General features: G+C 33.5%; 1 protein-coding gene across 1 annotated transcript in view; it reads right to left on the bottom strand.

Moving 5' to 3' along the window:
* LOC138712080 (sodium-coupled monocarboxylate transporter 2-like) overlaps nucleotides 1-18,710 on the bottom strand; it is a 37,272-nt gene continuing 18,562 nt past the window's right edge. Inside the window, exons 6-13 of the mRNA XM_069843472.1 lie at nucleotides 16,876-17,030; nucleotides 14,560-14,700; nucleotides 13,653-13,761; nucleotides 12,346-12,455; nucleotides 10,401-10,584; nucleotides 9,767-9,853; nucleotides 8,871-9,025; nucleotides 1-1,156 (exon numbers count right to left, since the gene is read on the bottom strand). Of these exons, the coding sequence (XP_069699573.1) occupies nucleotides 892-1,156; nucleotides 8,871-9,025; nucleotides 9,767-9,853; nucleotides 10,401-10,584; nucleotides 12,346-12,455; nucleotides 13,653-13,761; nucleotides 14,560-14,700; nucleotides 16,876-17,030 (1,206 nt within the window). The 3' untranslated portion in view covers nucleotides 1-891. The remainder of the gene's footprint in view (nucleotides 1,157-8,870; nucleotides 9,026-9,766; nucleotides 9,854-10,400; nucleotides 10,585-12,345; nucleotides 12,456-13,652; nucleotides 13,762-14,559; nucleotides 14,701-16,875; nucleotides 17,031-18,710) is intronic.

Raw genomic sequence — 18,710 nt, 5'->3', positions numbered from 1 at the left:
AATAATGGGATTTTATATAAATATTTTAATAAAATAATACAATAATCATTGAATTTTAAATACATTGAAATATTTTACACAAATGCAACATGAATCATAATGTATCAAATCATGTTTATAATATCCTATAAAATTAACATTAATCTATTACGAGGGAGGATCGAAAAGTAATGCACAACCATTTTTTTACGGAATACTATTTTGATTATGACGTTCAAAACTGACTGATGGTTTGAATCTTGCTCTGCAGACAGCAACTACCGAGTAAAGATGGCGTGTATGCTAACATCGTCTACTTGTGTAGGGTAGTCCGTTTTTTTTTTTTTTTTTTTTTTTTTTTTTTTTTGCGGATAAAACGAAAAAGTCCGAGTGAAATCCACAGGGAAATGTTGGAGGCATATGTGTGATGCTGATTGACTGGACCGTAGCAACATCTCCAGGTGATGCAGATTCTTCGAAGAGGACCGCCAACAAGTACGTTTCGCCCAACCAATGACCAGTAACAGCTGCAACATCACCCAATATCAGAGGCATTGAGGTGGCAATCAGCCCCGTCCTACAGCCCAGACTTCGCACCGTCTTTCTTCGGACCAATGAAGAAATCCCTATGAGGCCAATGATTCAGTTCGGACGAAGAAATGAAATCAGTCATGCGCAGGTGGCTATACGCTCAGAAAACGGAGCTTTATGAACGAGGTGCACTGAAACTGATGTAACGATGGGAGAAACGTGTCGAGAGACTTGGTTCCTCTATTGAAATATCGGTATAACCTGTAGCTTTCTTGTGCATTATTTTGTTTTGCTTATCTATTAAAATTGTTGGCACAAAAAATTGTTGTGTGTTACTTTTCGATCCTCCTATGTATCTTTAAAAAGAAAACATAAAATACGTCATGAGATTTGCTCTTGGGTCTTCGTGAGGAGCTCCGTCTCTGGAATATGGTTATTGTAAGCAGTGTTCTGTGTTCTCCTCTCCACGATATACTTCCTCACCAATGGGGTGAAGAAGACCGGCTTCACCTGCTCAGGGCTCGGTTCCTCTGTGAAGTGGCTGACTATTATCCCCACCACGAAGGCTATTACTGTGCCCGTCATCGCGTAATACATTATACTGAGTTGATACAAGATGAACACGTCGTCTTCTGGAGCCTCAGTTCTGTAAGAAAGTGAAGACTCATCAATTATAAAGAATACTTAGTCTTCTTTAAACGTCAGCACAGAAAGAAGACTGAAGAATAAATTGTTACAAATAATGAACACCTACTCTTCTTTTGCTTCATTTCTGAAACATCAAAACATATACAAAGTTTCTAAAAAAAAACTTGAACACTTTAACTAAATTCTTGAATAAATTAGACGAAAATATGTAAAGACATCTGCCTCCTTATGGAGCTTCAGATCTGTAAGATAAGAAGAATGATTAGCTTACTTGTACAGAAAGACTAACTCCCAGATCATTCAGAGCTTCAGTTCAAATCCGGCTCAGGATGAAAAATTTTAAATTGTGATAAAATTGTTTGTTTTGTTTCCTATGGGAAGGAAGTTGAGCTAGTAGACTTGTGTTTCAGAATAAAGGCTTGGTTTTTCTGAACCTACGCATGCGAGTACCGAGGTGCGAGGCCTGCCAGCCTCGCACAAATCCGGACTACACGAAAGATAGTGAGTGGTTTCTATAACTGTGAGATGCGAGCTCTGCGTACCTCGCAGTTATAGAAACCACTCACTATCTCTCGTATAGTCCGAGTTTGTGCGAGGCTGACCTCGCACCTCGCAACTCGCATGCGTCAGTTTAGAAAAACCAAGGCTTTACAGGCCATTACGGAATCTACTCCTGCTATAAGGTCCATGGCAGAAATTTTTGAGTACTTTCTCACTCAAGTTGCATTTTGTTGTTGAATAACCCATACCTGCAGTTGAAATTCACATTAAATAAATTTCTAGAAGAATTTACAAGAACTATTCCAGAGAAAAATCGCCTCATCTTATGGAAATGAGTTTAGGAAAAGGAGAGATTTATAAATAACGAGGTACTTTTTCATTTTCTTAAATCTAGGTTTTCTTTCCAAAAAAAAATAGTATAAATTTCTGTTTTCAAGAATCTTAATTACATAAGATTGAAGAAACCTAAGCATATTTCTGTAAAAAAATACTCGACTTCAGATTCCCAGTCCTGCAGAAATAACAGATGAATATTTCCTAAAGAAGTGAATGTATTATTTGGAGTGTCACTTCTACAGTAAAATAAACATTGTTTGACAAAATAGAAGATTATCACTTACAGTAGTAGGTGTTGAATAAAAAAACAGAGGAAATATATTTACAGAGAAAGATAGTCTTGTTTTATGGAAAAAATATTGTCAGTTTTAAATGATCATTTAAGCAAGAGAAAGAATTTTAATTTTTCATAGAGGAATAAAATTTTGTAATCTTCTATTTCATATTTTTTATAAAAAGAGGAATGGCTATTAACAGAAGAAACTTGTCTTCCGGAAATTTCATTTTGTTGAGGTTTTTGACCGATAAGCAAAGTATAATAGGTTAGGATTGAATGGGACCGTCAATGCTTATTTATTAATTGTATTGATATATTACAATTTATTAATCATAAAAGTTTTCGGCACCTGTAAGTGCCATCTTCAGATGTTAAACGATAGTCTTAATACATACTTGATAATGCCATAATGGTAAAACATGAATAACAGCGACATGACCGTTATATACTATTCAAATGACCTTATGATTACAATATTCACACCGTTGTTAGTTACACACTATCCCTTCATAATGAATTAAGCACACATACTAAATAAAACAACTAAAAACAGAGATTTAAAAACATTAGCTTTGGCAATAGCAGATAATGCTTGATGGATTCAAAATGAATGAGATTAATGTTAATCACTTAATTGCAAGTTTAAATACCACGTTAAGATAATTAAATCTGATCAGAATAAATAAACAGAATGTAAGCCATGAGCTTTGACATACTGGCAGGTGACGCTCGATAAAATTGACAAATAAATGTCATAATGTCAATCATATTTTACATATTAATAAAACACATTGAAACAATTGATCCCAGCGTACGTGGTGCTTATGTAGTGTGGTTTCAGTCGTGGGAATGCAGTGATGTTATTTTCTGGTATCAGCTTACAATGTTGAGTTTTAACAAATTCATGTTGTCGCTTCTCGAGTTTCATGTGTTTCAGAGTCTGAGCCGAAACACCGACATGAACACATCATTCAACAAGCTTCTGCACTATGCCTGGCTATTCTGAAACTCGAGAAGCGACAACATGAATTTGTTAAAACTCAACATTGTAAGCTGATACCAGAAAATAACATCACTGCGTTCCCACGACTGAAACCACACTACATAAGCACCACATACGCTGGGATTAATTGTTTCAATGTGTTTCATTAATATGTAAAATATGATTGACATTATGACATTTATTTGTCAATTTTAGCGAGCATCACCTGCCAGTATGTCAAAGCTCATGGCTTACATTCTGTTTAGTTATTCTGATTAGATTTAATTACCTTAACGTGGTATTTATAATTGCAATTAAGTGATTAACATTAATAACATTCATTTCGAATCCATCAAGCATTATCTGCTATTGCCAAAGCTAATGTTTTTAAATCTCTGTTTTTAATTGTTTTATTTAGTATGTGTGCTTAATTCATTATGAAGGGATAGTGTGTAATTAACAGCGGTGTGAATATTGTAATCATAAGGTCATTTGAATAGTATATAACGGTCATGTCGCTGTTATTCATGTTTTACCATTATGGCATTATCAAGAATGTATTAAGACTATCTTTTAACATCTGAAGATGGCACATATATATGCCGAAAACGTGCATGATTAATAAATTGTAATATATCAATACGATTAATAGATAAGCATTGACGGTCCCATTCAATCCTAACCTATTGTCTTCCGGAGCTTTAGTTCTGCTAAGAAAATAAAAAGAAGAAAAATAACATTCGAGGAATTTATAGGACTTCAATTAATTATTTATTCTAAAAACGGAACTCGCACTATATTTTCGCGCATCAGCTCAGTGACGCTAAGAGTTGGAGAGTGGATGATGGCTACAACATGAATTCCATACACTTCTTTGGTTAGTGTCAGTTGGAAATGAGTTCACATTTAATAGAAAAATAATTGCCCCCCTGCAGTCAGTAGTATTGTGCTGCACTATAGATTACTATGTTTTCGAATATTAATAGTATGCGGTAAAATATCTCCTTTCAACTAAATATAACTGTTCCTTATCGCATTACATTCCGCATGGACAAAGATCTGTTACATCGACAGTATGTAAACATAGGTCAAGATTTGAGATTATAAAATTTAAATTATTTAAGTTTTCCGAGTAATTGGATGAAATTACCATTCTGCTGGAGGCGCTATGTTTATTTAGGCTTGTTTTCGAAAATACTATATGCCGGTATCATCAAATAGTAATGTATCTAAGATGTGTTTCTTGATTAATTTAAAACTGACACTATTTTCAGACAACCAGGTATCCGCAGATATTGAAGATAACTTCAATTAGCCTTATTTTAGGTTGAAAACCTTGCCCATGTCCTGGGAGCATGTCCACACGGTGAACTTCTACGAAATACGCGGCATCATACAGTAAGATCTATAATAGCAACTGCCTTAAGGAACAAAAGTTATTCAGTATGTGAAGAAGTACACGGCATATCCAGTGAGGGCAGTAATCGAAGAATCGACATAATTGCATTTAAACCTCCCTCTCTTGAAGGTTACATCATAGAATCGCATGAACATCTCCCAGAAGAAGTACACGAAGAAAAAAGGAATATAATATGAACCTTCCATCAATTTTTAAAAGGACAAATACCATCTGGAATCCATCGCCATTACGGGTCTAATGATAGGAGCCTATGGGACCATATGCCGGTTCCTAGTCGACTTCTGTAAATCATTTAGTCTGCATAAAGATATTTTAAGAGACCTAACAATTGCAACACTCAAAGGATCAATAGCTATTTTCAGGCATCATACATATGGACCATGTCATTAATTCGCATCTTCGTGACGTTAATACGTTTATTATCATATGTTTCAATATATTTCAAGTATTTCTGTTTAGTTATATATATATATATATATATATATATATAATACAATTTTTATATATATAATACCACTTAAGCATGCATCAGCCTGAGATTCTATTATGTCGTGGGCATATTTTCTAAAGAGGAATTTTATAATCTAATATTATTTCTTGTCACTTAAAAACTGATCTACTTCAAATTGTTATTTTTCACCCTAACAACAATGTATTACTAAGCCTCAAGGCATTTATTCTATTTATTGTACCATGGTACTCTTTGTCAATGGCAACCTGCAGTTGTTACAGCAATAAATAGATGGATGGATGGATGGATGGATGAATAGATGGATAGATGGATGGATAGATAGATAGATAGATAGATAGATAGATAGATAGATAGATAGATAGATAGATAGATAGATAGATAGATAGATAGATAGATAGATAGATAGATAGATAGATAGATAGGTAGGTAGGTAGGTAGGTAGGTAGGTAGGCAGGCAGGCAGGCAGGCAGGCAGGCAGGCAGGCAGGCAGGCAGGCAGGCAGGCAGGCAGGCAGGCAGGCAGGCAGGCAGGCAGGCAGACAGACAGATAGATAGATAAGTAAATAATGGCTTCTCATAATTTCAAATATCAACTGAAAAATCATAAGTCAGGATTTTTCTGAGAGAGTATATATCAAAAAATTTTAATTAACATTTCAATTGGCAAAACTTCATTTCTCACACTAGTTTATTGAACCATGTCGGACTGTGCAGAAAACAACTATCGCAATGTCCATATTTTATACTTCTAAGATTTATTACAAATCAACCGTCCTCAAGTGAGTTGACCACTGGGATCCGGAATTAACAAACATAAAAAATAAAGGGAAATGAAACGAGCAAATAATGATTCGATTTGTGCAATAAAACAAAAATTCAAATGTTAACGTATAGATGATAGTGTAGAATTTTAAGAGAGGTCTTCAGAATTTCCATTACAATCTTCTGAGCCTCATGAAAGGGAATTTTAAAGGATTTAAGGATATTACATGTAAATTTTGGTAAACAACCCCTCGCTCCAAATAGTAAGCCTCTAACATCCCAGTTGTAAAGCGAAATGCCATATTTTTCACTGAGGTATGCAAGACAAGGTACATATTTAGCTCGCTTGTCATCATTTATCTGCAATGCTTGATTTGTGTCTCAATCAAAGCAAATCGTAGGGTCTAAGACCATCGCTTTCTGGATTCTTCTATTGATGGCAATTATATCGACTCTTCTATGAGAATCATCTTCAGACACACAATGAATCTCCCCATGTACCTCCCATCCTCTGTTTCTTAGCAAGTTGGCAATTGCTGTACGGGCACGATGGTGTCTGTTGTTACGCAGTGGCTTCTTATAATTTGAAAATATCAACTGAAAAATCAAAAGCCAAGATTTTTCTGAGAAAATATATCAAACAATTTCTAATTACCCTTAAATTGTCAAAACTTCATTTCTCACACTAGTTTATTAAACCGTGTCGGACTGTTTACTATGTTTAGGCCTGTTATATGAATGCTATTATCTTTCCTGTACTTAATTTTCCCTTTTGTTCGTTCCCCTCATTTCTCTTTTGTGGTCAGTTTTTGTTTTCACTCAATATGTTTATTATGCTTTGTCCAATGAGGCAGTCCCGTCATTGGGAAAGCTGAAAGACTGTCTTTCAATGTGTGAAACAACTATCGCAATGTCCATATTTTATATTATGTTGTACAATATTATAGTATTGTGAAATTTTAGTTTTTCTACCAATTTTTTTTCTATTGTACTATTAAAATTATAGCATATAGCCTATTAAGCTATTGAATCCTATAGGATACTTTGTGAATTTAAGGGTTAATAATAGTTATTATTAATACATCCGCCTGCCATAACAAATGATCATACAGGTCCAGAAAATAATTTCAGAAAAATACATATATAGAATAAATAGAAATAAGAAATATATCGCTATAATAGGTAGTAATCAAGTGCAATATGCAATTTAGAAAGTTAGAAAATTGAACATTGCATAAATGCTTATGTAAATTGCATACGGATTTCTTTAAGATAATTAAACAAATATTTTTAATATCTTGGGAAGTCATATCATATTGCTTTAAAATGTCACTAGTATATTTATATGCCGATCCGCGGCCACCAAAAAGCAAACCCCTCACCTCCCATGCGTAATCAATTGCATTATACTTCTCACTCCAGTAGGAGGTAAATGACTTGTTTTTTATGAACCACTAAGCCTTGAAATACATCCTTTTCGAACCGTACAGTTGGATCCAATAGAACAGATTAGACATTTTAATTATATGAGATAATATTATAATGGCTTGGAACATAAAGTCTAGATATTTGTAGTACAATGAAAAATAAAACACGAAAAGATACAGTTTTAAAATGTATATAGGACACTGCCGGTGCCAAATTTTAATGTACGGATGAGAGAATTGGGCAGCGAATAGGAGTAACAAAAGAATAATTGAAACTGCAGAAATTAGTTTTCACGGTATGTAGCTGTTGTATACTTAAAGGTCACATTAGAAGTGAGAATATAAGAGAAAACCTCAATATTTTAAATTTAAACAGAAAATACTACAGAATAAACAAAATTGGATGGACCATATTATATTTATCAAGAGTGCCCGATGAAAGACCAGTATAACAAGTCTTTCAATATCGACCGAAATGCAGATGAGATATAGGAAGACCTATGCGTCGTTGGGAAGATTACTACTGAGGCGAAACAGGTCAATATGGCTTACCCTGATTGATGATGATTATAATTATGATGATGATGATGATTATTATTATTATTACTTAAAACTGACAGGAAAGGATTTGAGAAAAAATTAACTTCGTTGTGCGTAATATTTATGACAGACAAGTTATATTCAAAATTTGTATCCAGAAACTGTCCAGCTATGGCCAGACTCGTAAAATATTTCAGAATTTGCTATGTTATTAAATATATCTCCATTGTCTTATATTTTTTGTTACTAAACGTCAGCAAATATATTCGTCTTTTAAGTATTTTGTAAAATATAAACATTTTATATGTTATTTCGTGTTTACTTTGTAGACTAAAGCTTCATCGGTGCGTCTCAAATTGCTACTAGCTTCTCAGAACAGAGGATCAATGTTTAGTCGTAGCAGATATTAGTAAGTTTTCGTTGAAGAAGATGATTTGGTGCAGATTTTTTAGATACTTTCATTATTATTGTACCATAAGCTCACCATTTCTAAATAGTTCCTCTCATTTGAAGAAGAAAATTGGGTATATAATAACTTTTAATATATCACAAGATGACATCTATTGTAAATACGCTATCATAGGTTGTTCAGAATTTTCTTAGGAAATACAAAATAGTGATTATACCACCATGCTCTCAAACTTATTTTCAATAAGTTAACATGTTGGGAAAGATATTGTGTGATTAGAAGTTTATAACTTAAAAGTTTTAACAGCAGTTGTTCTGTAGTTGGTGAACAACCATGGTACAGTCCACCCAGTTATTAGAGACTGTGGTAGTACTGTGAGTTTATAAGTGCAATCTTTCGCTACTCGAATTTCTTCGGCTCTGCCACTTCCTACAATATTTCTGCAACATGTAGGAGTAAAAAAGATTTACCGAAGCTTCCGTTACTTGAAATGGATAAATATGAAAGAGAGGCAAGGAACTTGCTGTTTCGTCTTCACCGGTTGTCTTTATTTGTTGGGTGGACAGACGTGACATTAGTAAACTTACGGTGGATGTTCCGACAACGTCACGTTGAAACCGCATCCTTCCACAGACGCGGGCAGGACTTCATTCTTTATTCTGCCATAGGATGTCTCCACCTGGCTTCCGAACACGATCCATCCAGTCACTAGCAGACTGCAGATGCTTCCTGCGAGAGCACCCTGTAGAAAGAAATTTACATTAAAATGTAGGAGTGGTTTAATATCTTTAAAGATAAATAAAATACTTATGTCATAAATTACACTAGTCGATAAATTGAAACTATTATATGTATCTGTTGTGTAAATAGGTGGATTTACCTAATTTTTTGTGCTAAATTCAGTGAAAAAAAAAATCAGTTTCTTTCTATCAAGTCACATTTTCTAGATACACAGCACTAACACAAAGACAGTAATACGAAAATGGTAAATATCAATCATTTTAAATTCAAGCATAACATGACACTTAGAACCACAATAAAGTTTTCTTGATGACATAAAAAAATCTTATAAACAAAGGAAATCAAGTCTCAGCACATGCTGAACTACAGGGCTGAAGACTCTACCTGAGTCGCCTCTACCAGCCAATGTCAGTACACTTTTCGCAAAACTAAGATACAACGAATGTGTGCTCCTTGTAATTATTAAGCCGGCCATAAAATTCTATGTACACTTCGCATCTTCTGTCTTCGTTAATGAGTTTTTGAACTGTATACCTTAATCCATACAAGAGAAATCCAACGCGCTGCCCGTCAAAATGCAACCTAAAGGCTCGGTAAGAATGCAGATAACTTAGGTTTGACTCGCTCTGTATTTCTATGGTCAGTGTGAAATGTATTGTGTCTGAATACTATTTTAAACATTTATTTACACATATTTCTGGCTGTAGAGCGATATCCACTTGAAATGTACTACAAAACTTACTTTTGAGTTTCCTCTGGGATAAAACATTCCCAATGAGAACATCCCGATCATGGCTCCATAAGTAACTCCTTGCGCTCTCAAACACATCTGGAACATCCGATCAGAATGCAAAGAATAATTATTGCTGGAGGCGTTGTAGGCTTTGCCTGCAAGACAGGAAATTTGTTGTCATTGCTCTTCATTTCAGACGAGCTTCAAGTTGACAAGTAAAGTCCGTTAGATTGTGAGCAGTCTAAAAGCGAACATGGGTGTTTTAAAACCTGCCATGCAATCTGTAGTTTTTCATATAAAGCATTCTCAGATAAATTCTGCAGTTAAATTCAATGAACATAGATTTACTGATTTAATACCTGCCCGCGTGTCCAAATGATTTCGTCTGTTTTTGGCGAAATGACATTCGGAAAATAAGAGGTGCATTACACTTTGTTTCAATATTCATTGTCCGTATTTTACTGTATAAGGTAAACCAGTGACAAATAATATAGAAACATTTCGTTATATATCCAAATTAAATTAACACAATTCTAAAACATACATTTTTCATTTTGAGGGTCCTTACTGAGTAACTGAATTCAGGGTTTCAGATAAACTTGTTCAACTTTAGAGTTGTCACGAACTTCTTTTCGGTTCTTACCTGTAGAACAGCCCCTAGTTTGTCAACCACGAAGACAAATGCAAGGCAAATTCCGCCGATAACGACGACCACGCATTTGATCATAATGTTGGCTCTGTGGTCGCTGATCTTCTCTTTGAAGCATGGCCTTACGAAGTCCTCGAACAGCGTGGCGCCCAGAGAGTTCAGACTGCTAGACATCGTGCTGTTGGAATGATCTCTCATAAGTCATCATACTTTGCATTTCTAGGAAATTTCCGTCATTTCCAAGATTATTACGATCATGTTTTGGTAACTTACATTCTAAGAAACTAAGCAACACAAAAGCTGCATAAAGTGAGTTACCAAAGGAATTATAATTCTTCCAGGAAACTGTACGTGATACCTGTATATGATTCATATTGACGTCAAGCATTTTGTGGAGACTTTTAGCCCCTCTGATAGCCAATTGTGATAATTTAAACATTTAAGTTTGAAATAGGCGAGAGATGGTCCGAGATTTTGCAAGGATCATCCTAATTCATGACAGAGTTCCTTTACGCTTCATAAAGCTTTGAATATCTTCCTCTCAGCTTTACTTCCTTTTCGAAGAGTTCCGCTGTGAGAATTTTTATTGCACCGGGAATCTCGATTCTAATGGCAATCTCGGGGACGATTATAATAAGCAGTAATGATAATAATTATTATGAACTTCAAGTGATTGATTTGAAAATAACAATCACTTACGATGCAAGTCTTAAGAATGAAAGCTTATTTTCTGAGTATTTACGAAACTAGCCCGCATGTCGAGTGTAGCAAACTACGATCAAAATACCATTTAGCAATTAATTTACATATATTAATGCCGTCATAGTATTGATCGGCATAACAGATGACTTGAATGCTATGTGCCAGTAGTGTTTCCACATAGGGAATTTCTGTAAACAACAGCATCAACACTAGCATTAATATAACAATATCTTAAAACAATGTTCAAATGCATTATTATCTATAATATAACACTGTTTAATCAATTAATGTAATTTATGTACTTTTTTATCCAGAACAGTCTTTTTGAAAGTAAGTTTGGCGTTCCTCGAACAGCTTTATTAATATGGTAATGAAGAATTCCTACACGAAGATATCACATGTACTTCGGTACATCATGTCTTTATTAATGTTTTAATTACTGCGGTGTAATAAATGATGAGAAAACAATTGTTAAACGACGCAAACAATTAACTATCAATCTTGGAAATATTTTTCACACTAGTGTTAAAAGTAGATTTGTATTATGTAAAATTGAATTTGTAACACGCTTGTCTAGCGTTAAAAAAATCTATTTTTAGGTATGACAATCTAAATTGGTAAGTTAATATGTTCGTTATTATTATTATTATTATTATTATTATTATTATTATTATTATTATTATTATTATTATTATTATTATTAGTTCCAGCTAAATTGTGAGTTACAATTTGCAAGTATGGCTCTAATATAGTGCAATAATGCAATGTAACTCTCCTGGCTAGAAAAATTATTCAAGTCTTAGAGAAACAGATATTTTATTCCATATTTAGAGCTAATTTTAGTCTCATTATATGTCTTCACAGCTACATTACACGGATCATAGAGTATTTAGCAAAAAACCAAATTGGCGTTTAGATATAAAATAATGGATGATTCCCTTGTCAGAAGGATTCTTCCCAAGGTCTTGATTACGATATGACATTACTTTACTTTAACTTTAATTGTGTATTTAATTTTATTGTGTCAGTATAGGGTTTCATCAGTAAAATTCTAGTATCTAAGTCTAGCTAGCAGAGGCATATCCAGTTCAAGAACTTTTCAGTCACTATGGTTGAGCGAGTCAGGATTTTGTGCAGTAAGATAGAAAATTTTTACATAAATTCCCCATCATGTTTGAACATATTACACTTATGTCATGTGAATTATGTAATTCTGTATTGTGCTTGGAAAATTTACCTTAAAGAAGCGCTGAATATTCCTGCTACAAAAAGTCCCGGCAAACCTGGGACAGAAGATGCTATGTCCATAACGTAGTATGGAAGTAACTGGTCTGGTCGTGATATGATCTATTGGAAATAGAACGAAATAGGTTCATATAACGACGTCTAAGAAGTGATAACTCGTATCTGTAAATTTTCTGCTGAATAAAAAAAATAAAAATTAATTTTTCTCAAAATGCACGAACATTTTATATACGTTTCTGCTTTGCAAGGTCTTGTACTCAAGGAGAAAATATTAGTTAACTGTCCAATTTTGTGAACATCATAAAGTAGTTAATATGAGTATAAATAATAATGTAGTTAAATTAAATGACCATTTTTGTAGATTATAGATAACACTTTTTAGTCATATATATATATATATATATATATATATATATATATATATATATATATGAAACACACCCAGCATCTTCTTGTAGCTGTAGAGTATTTCATGAGTTTATACAGAAATTTTTAAAATTTTAAGACGATCATATGAAATTCTAAATAAAACCAAACATCTACTCTACATAAAAATTTAGTTGTGGCTTTCTTTCTATCAGTGAGTAAAGCTGTCCATTTCATACAGTAGGTAGATATCCTTCATACGGGAATGATTTTGTTCATTTATCCTCGAGCCGACGCATACTTTTAATTAACACCATAGGAATTAGAACGCACTTCATGCATTACTATATTTAGCTGAGATGCCATGGGGAAATAGTTTTTTTTTGTGTTATAATCACCAATAGGCTTATAGCTAAGTATAAACTAATATATCAACTTTAATGGTATATGGGCGTGTGTTTACGCTAATTATTGCATTAAATTGAAATGTAATTAACTACGAAAAATATCTGACCTGATATTTTAGAATTTCTTCATATAAATTTATTCTCAAATACTGTTATATAAATTCGTCCCTTATCAAGAAAGTATAGTTGATAACAACGTAATTTTATAGTTTAATATCCATGTATGATAATGTACATGCATTAACGCAATTGACAATTATTAAATGTGACGAAAATCTTACGGAGAAGACTACGCCTTCTGTGTAATGGTATCTTCTAGCGTACTGTTACGGGGTGCAGACATTCATAATGGGTGTTAGAAAAGTTGATAATAATCTAGTTGTAATAATGGTTACTAATTTAGTTATCAAATACTTCAAACCAACAGCACCTTAAAGAAGTCAAATTGGAAATTGTGAAGTGACTGAACATTAAGTGAACGTCTACTGGTTATTTTGTAATTTATGATAATCTCTAAGTTCGTTACCTTTGACGTAATGGGATCGCAATCATAATATTTGGCATAGATTAGGAGGCCGGTCACACAGCTTATGGAAGAGATGAAAATTACTTCCAGGACAAATATGTACAGCGACCTGCAATCAAGTGAAATTATTCATTAGTCACGTGATTTAAAAACCTTCGTAGTTTTGATCTAAGATCGGCAGCATGCTGCATCGGATATCTGTTTCGGACAGGACGGTTTTGTCTCGGACCGTTCGATGTGACTATGATTACACGCATTGTTACTTATGAGACTGCAGAAAACTGCAACGGATATTCGTCGCAATGAAATGTCCGATGCAGTATGCTGCAGTCCTATAACAATGTCTGTAATCACCGTCACATCGAACGGTCCGAGACAAAACAGTCCTGTCTGAGACAGAATGTCCGATGTAGTATGGTGCAGTCCCATGACAGTGCCTGTAATCACCGTCACATCGAACGGTCCGAGACAAAACCATCCTGTCTGAGACAGAATGTTCGATGCAATATGCTGCAGCCCCATAACAATGTCTGTAATCACCGTCAGATCGAACGGTCCCAGACAAAACCATCCTGTCTGAGACAGAATGTTCGATGCATTATGCTTCCGGCCTAAGAGAGTTTAATTAAAGTTAGAATCACACATTCTTCCCCAGGTGTCTTACCTTTGTCACTTTTTAGTTTCCTTTGAAATATTTAATTTTTAGATGTAGATTGTAATCAAAAACACTCTTGACTTGGCCAGTATTTCGACAACAAAAAGTATTAAATTTTGTTGGTAATCGAACATACAGCCATGACTTTGACACTACGTGAAGCTCGAATCTTAACTGTTGCATGTAACCCGCTAAAATTGGTTATTGTAATAGATAAATTGAACTAAATATTAACATATTCAAGAGACTTACATCCGAGCTTTGGAGTATGTTGGAAGAGCCATGAATTTCTGAACTGCCGCCTGGCTAAGAGAGAACCCTCCGAGCCACGTGAAGCAGTTACCAATCACAACGCTCCAGAAAGTCATTCTTTTAAACGGAGATATATCCATTCTGAAATTAAACAAATTATATAAGTAAAAAATTTCAGAGTTTTCCAGTCTAAATAATGCGGTAGTTCCAAGATCTTTGATGGTCGATAGATATCCGAAGATAGTATTCACTTATTCATACAGTTAGGTTAGTAACTTCGGGGCTTGCGCTAACTCCATGTGGCAATCGGGAAAAGGTAACCCATGTTTCTGTTAATTATATCGCGCAACGTAGTCTAAGGTTTTTGTACAGAAAGCATAAATTGATATTTAAAATCGTTAGACAGCATTGAGATATATATTTCGTATGTTGGGACCAAGAGGAAGGCGGAGAATAGGAAAGGTTGGAGAATGCTGTGTTTGCAGTGAAAGAGCTGCCCTTGGGCAGAAAACTATGAATTAATGAATGAATCTCTGTTGTTTAGTGAACTGTCCGAAGAGAGGTCTAAACCTCATAAGTGATAAAAAGAAGGCACCGCTTATGAGGAAATTAAACCAGGAGCTAATGAGTTAGGGTGGCCACTTCCTTTCCTCCTAATGAATTTCTTTTAGTACTTTAATTTGAATTTGAATTTATTTATTGCTAGTAAGTTTGAAACGAATACAAGTTAATACAATGTAAGAAAAAATAACCCACTCATGAATGCTCAGGAGGGAATTCCAATACAGACAAAAATAAAATTAAAATTGAGAGTGAATACAGATTAAAAGGTGTTTAATATGTTTAAACCCATACTATAAATCCAATACAAATTGTTTATATTCTTTTATTGATTTGGAGAGGATTTATGGTTAAAATAATATTAGAATAAAATTTGTTTAATTATCTGGGACCTTGACTCATACTATGATAAAAAGCTGTTCTGCTTTTACATTTAGGTTCAGACAAACGCAGAGAATTCATATTTTTAGTTCTATATTTATGTATATACCTTACAAACCTATTAAGATTTCTGTGAAAATATTTTAATAAAATGAAATAATAAATTTGTTTAATGTTGAAAACTTTGAAATGTTTAAGCAACAATTCAGTTGAGTAATCTTTCTGCTTTTTTAAACAAATTTTAATACTCTTTTCTGCAGTAAAAATAACGGATATAGGCTGGATTCATAAGTTCCACCACAACCTATAATGCCATACATACTCGTAAATATAGATTGAAAGATAAATAAATTATACGTAAACAGTTGAGTTAATTGACAAAATATTTCTTACAACAACAAAGTAATATAATGTTTTACGTAATATATTTCAAATAAAATGAACATAATTATTCCATTTTAAATTATTATCAATAATAAGTATTTAATCTCCTTAATTTCATTAATAACTGAACAATTGCAATTTATATGGGAACAATCAAAATTATGCATTTGAATTTGTTTTGTATGGATGAAATTGGTTTATTACCTTTATTATTTAAGGAAAATAGGATAGCTATTGTTTTATCTTTATTAATTACAAGTGAATTTAAATCGAACCATTTTTGGTTTAATTTTAAGCCGCAATTTGCATTATAATAAGCATCAGTCCAAGTTTTTTCACTAAAAAGTAACACAGTATCATCAGCATACGAATATGTGAAACAGTATTGTTAAACTAAAGCAAATTACAGTGATGTGTAAGTGTAGTGCAGACTATCTTGTCACAACTTGTAATCTTATCTATTAACCACAATAGCTGTCTGAAATGTTAAAATTAAATAAATAAGTACATATTATGTCTTATACAAGGCAAATGAATGAAATATTTAATGATTACTGTAAGACATTTTATCATTAAAAGTCCTGACATAATGAAAATTTGTAATATGAAGAAGTTTAAGTTGGTGTTAAAGGACTACTTGTTTTTACAGTATATTTATTCACTTCAAGAATTATAAAATGAAATGATAGTACATAATAATTTACCAGATTTTCTTTCTTGAATTCAGGTATGTGAACTCCAAGACAATTTAAAATGTACTTAGAAAAATTGGACAATATGAAGACCGTAAAATGCTCTGCATTTCCCATAATGCTTACTGCACTGTCAAGACTTGTAAGTAGACATTGACAACACATTTTTCATCGTTTACGCTGGTTTATAATGTGTACTTTGAAGTAGTTTGCAGTAATTTTAAAATAACCTTGAATTTTAATGTACACTGAACGCTAATTCAGTAAAAATTCTCTCTCTCTCTCTTTTATGACTTACTCAAAAATTCGAATCCGTCCACCGAGTTGACTCCTCTCCCACACAACTCCTACCCCTCCGACTTCGATGACTCCAAGGATAATGACCACTATACTGGCCACCGTCATCACCACACCCTGCAGCACGTCTGTCCACACCACTGCCTTAATTCCTCCCTACTCGAAAAGAGAGGAAAATTGAGATAGTGAAGAAAAATACGTGATGGAAAAGATCATATTATACTATTTAATTAATAAAATCACACCAGTGTGAATTAGTTTTCAAATGGTGTTTTTAATGTGGGCAACAATAATTTATTGAGAATTTTGAGATCCTGTATGAAATCGAATGTAACATGCAACAAGGCTGGTGTGCATAAACAACAGTAAGTAATTATTCACTCGCTTGACTTGCAGATGTTAGTGCAATTTTGTGTATCCTGACAGTAGCATTGTCGGCTTTCCATAGCCAAATTACTACAAGTAATAGCGAGGGAAATTTTCTGTTCCCTTTTAGGAGATAAATCGAATCCCGTAATTTTTATGAATAAATTAGAACATAGTTATAAATAGTTTACACTACAATTCCCAACAAAACATAAGAATTTGCAAAACAATAGAATAGCCAATGGAAATTTTAACAAAAATTGTCATATTTTCTAAAACAATCCGCAAAACAACAAAATAATATCATACTCTTTTGTTAGTCGTACTTATGGAAATCATGTCCAAATATTCATTCATTCATTCATTCATTCATTCATTCATTAATTCATTCATTCATTCGGTCCAGAGACGGCTAAGGAAGAGAGAGTAAGAACTTACTAAGTGAAATGAAATATGAAATAGAGGAGTGTAATAGGAAGTTAAATAAGACGATAGATAAGACGATAGAGGTATTGAAAATAGATAAGTAGTATGATGGAGGAGACTAGCTAGAATAGCGAAGTATAATATGTAGAAATTGAGTGAGATCTGAAAATGAAATGTGCATAAGGAACAGACATAATAACGAACATATTGGACAGTAGTGTAATACGTTTTATTAACAAGTATTATTAGAAACAGTGTGTGTTCGATATAGACTAAGTGAACTGAGAATCAAGAACGAAGTGATAAAAATGTAAATTTTGAATGAATGAGAGGAGTGTAATAGGAAGTTAAGTAAAACGATAGAGATAAGGAAAACAGGTGAGGTGTATAGCGGGGGAGGCTAGCAAGAATAGCGAAGTTTAATATGTAGAAAATCAGTGGGATCTGAAAAGGGAATGTACACAAGAAACAGACATAATAACGAACATATTGGGCAGTGGTGTAGTATGTTTTAGTAACGAGTATTATTAGAAACCGTATGTGTTGATATAAGTGAACTAAAAATCAAGAACAGAGTCGTAAAAGTGTCAATTTTGAATGATCTAAATTAAGTTGTTAGGTTTTAAAAGTGGGAATACTGATCAATTTAAATGGGGTCGAAAGTTAAATTATAAGAGCGTCTACAAAAGGTATATCTGTAATCAATGTAACTTTTGGCACCGGGTACAAAATTGTGAGATCCACATTTCATGGATGTAAATGTTGACATCCATTCATTCATTCATTCATTCATTCATCCATCCATCCACTCATTTATCTATTTATTAATTAATTTATTTTATTAGTTAATAATTTTATTCGATTAATGACTACTGAAACCAGATACGGTTTCTGACCTCATTCACTAAGGCTCTCTCCAAGATTCCTGTCTTCTTCAGCTATGTTTTGATGTCCTTTCAGTAGGTGCAGATCGTTGTCTATTTCGTATTTTTATCGCAGTCGTCATCTATCGAGTAGTTATATCCGCCTTGGATTCTTCTCCGT

This window comes from Periplaneta americana, chromosome 13 (genome assembly GCF_040183065.1).
Source record: "Periplaneta americana isolate PAMFEO1 chromosome 13, P.americana_PAMFEO1_priV1, whole genome shotgun sequence".
Taxonomy (NCBI): domain Eukaryota; kingdom Metazoa; phylum Arthropoda; class Insecta; order Blattodea; family Blattidae; genus Periplaneta; species Periplaneta americana.
The sequence above is the reverse complement of the archived record's forward strand: the minus strand, read 5'-3'. Positions and strand labels throughout refer to the sequence as shown.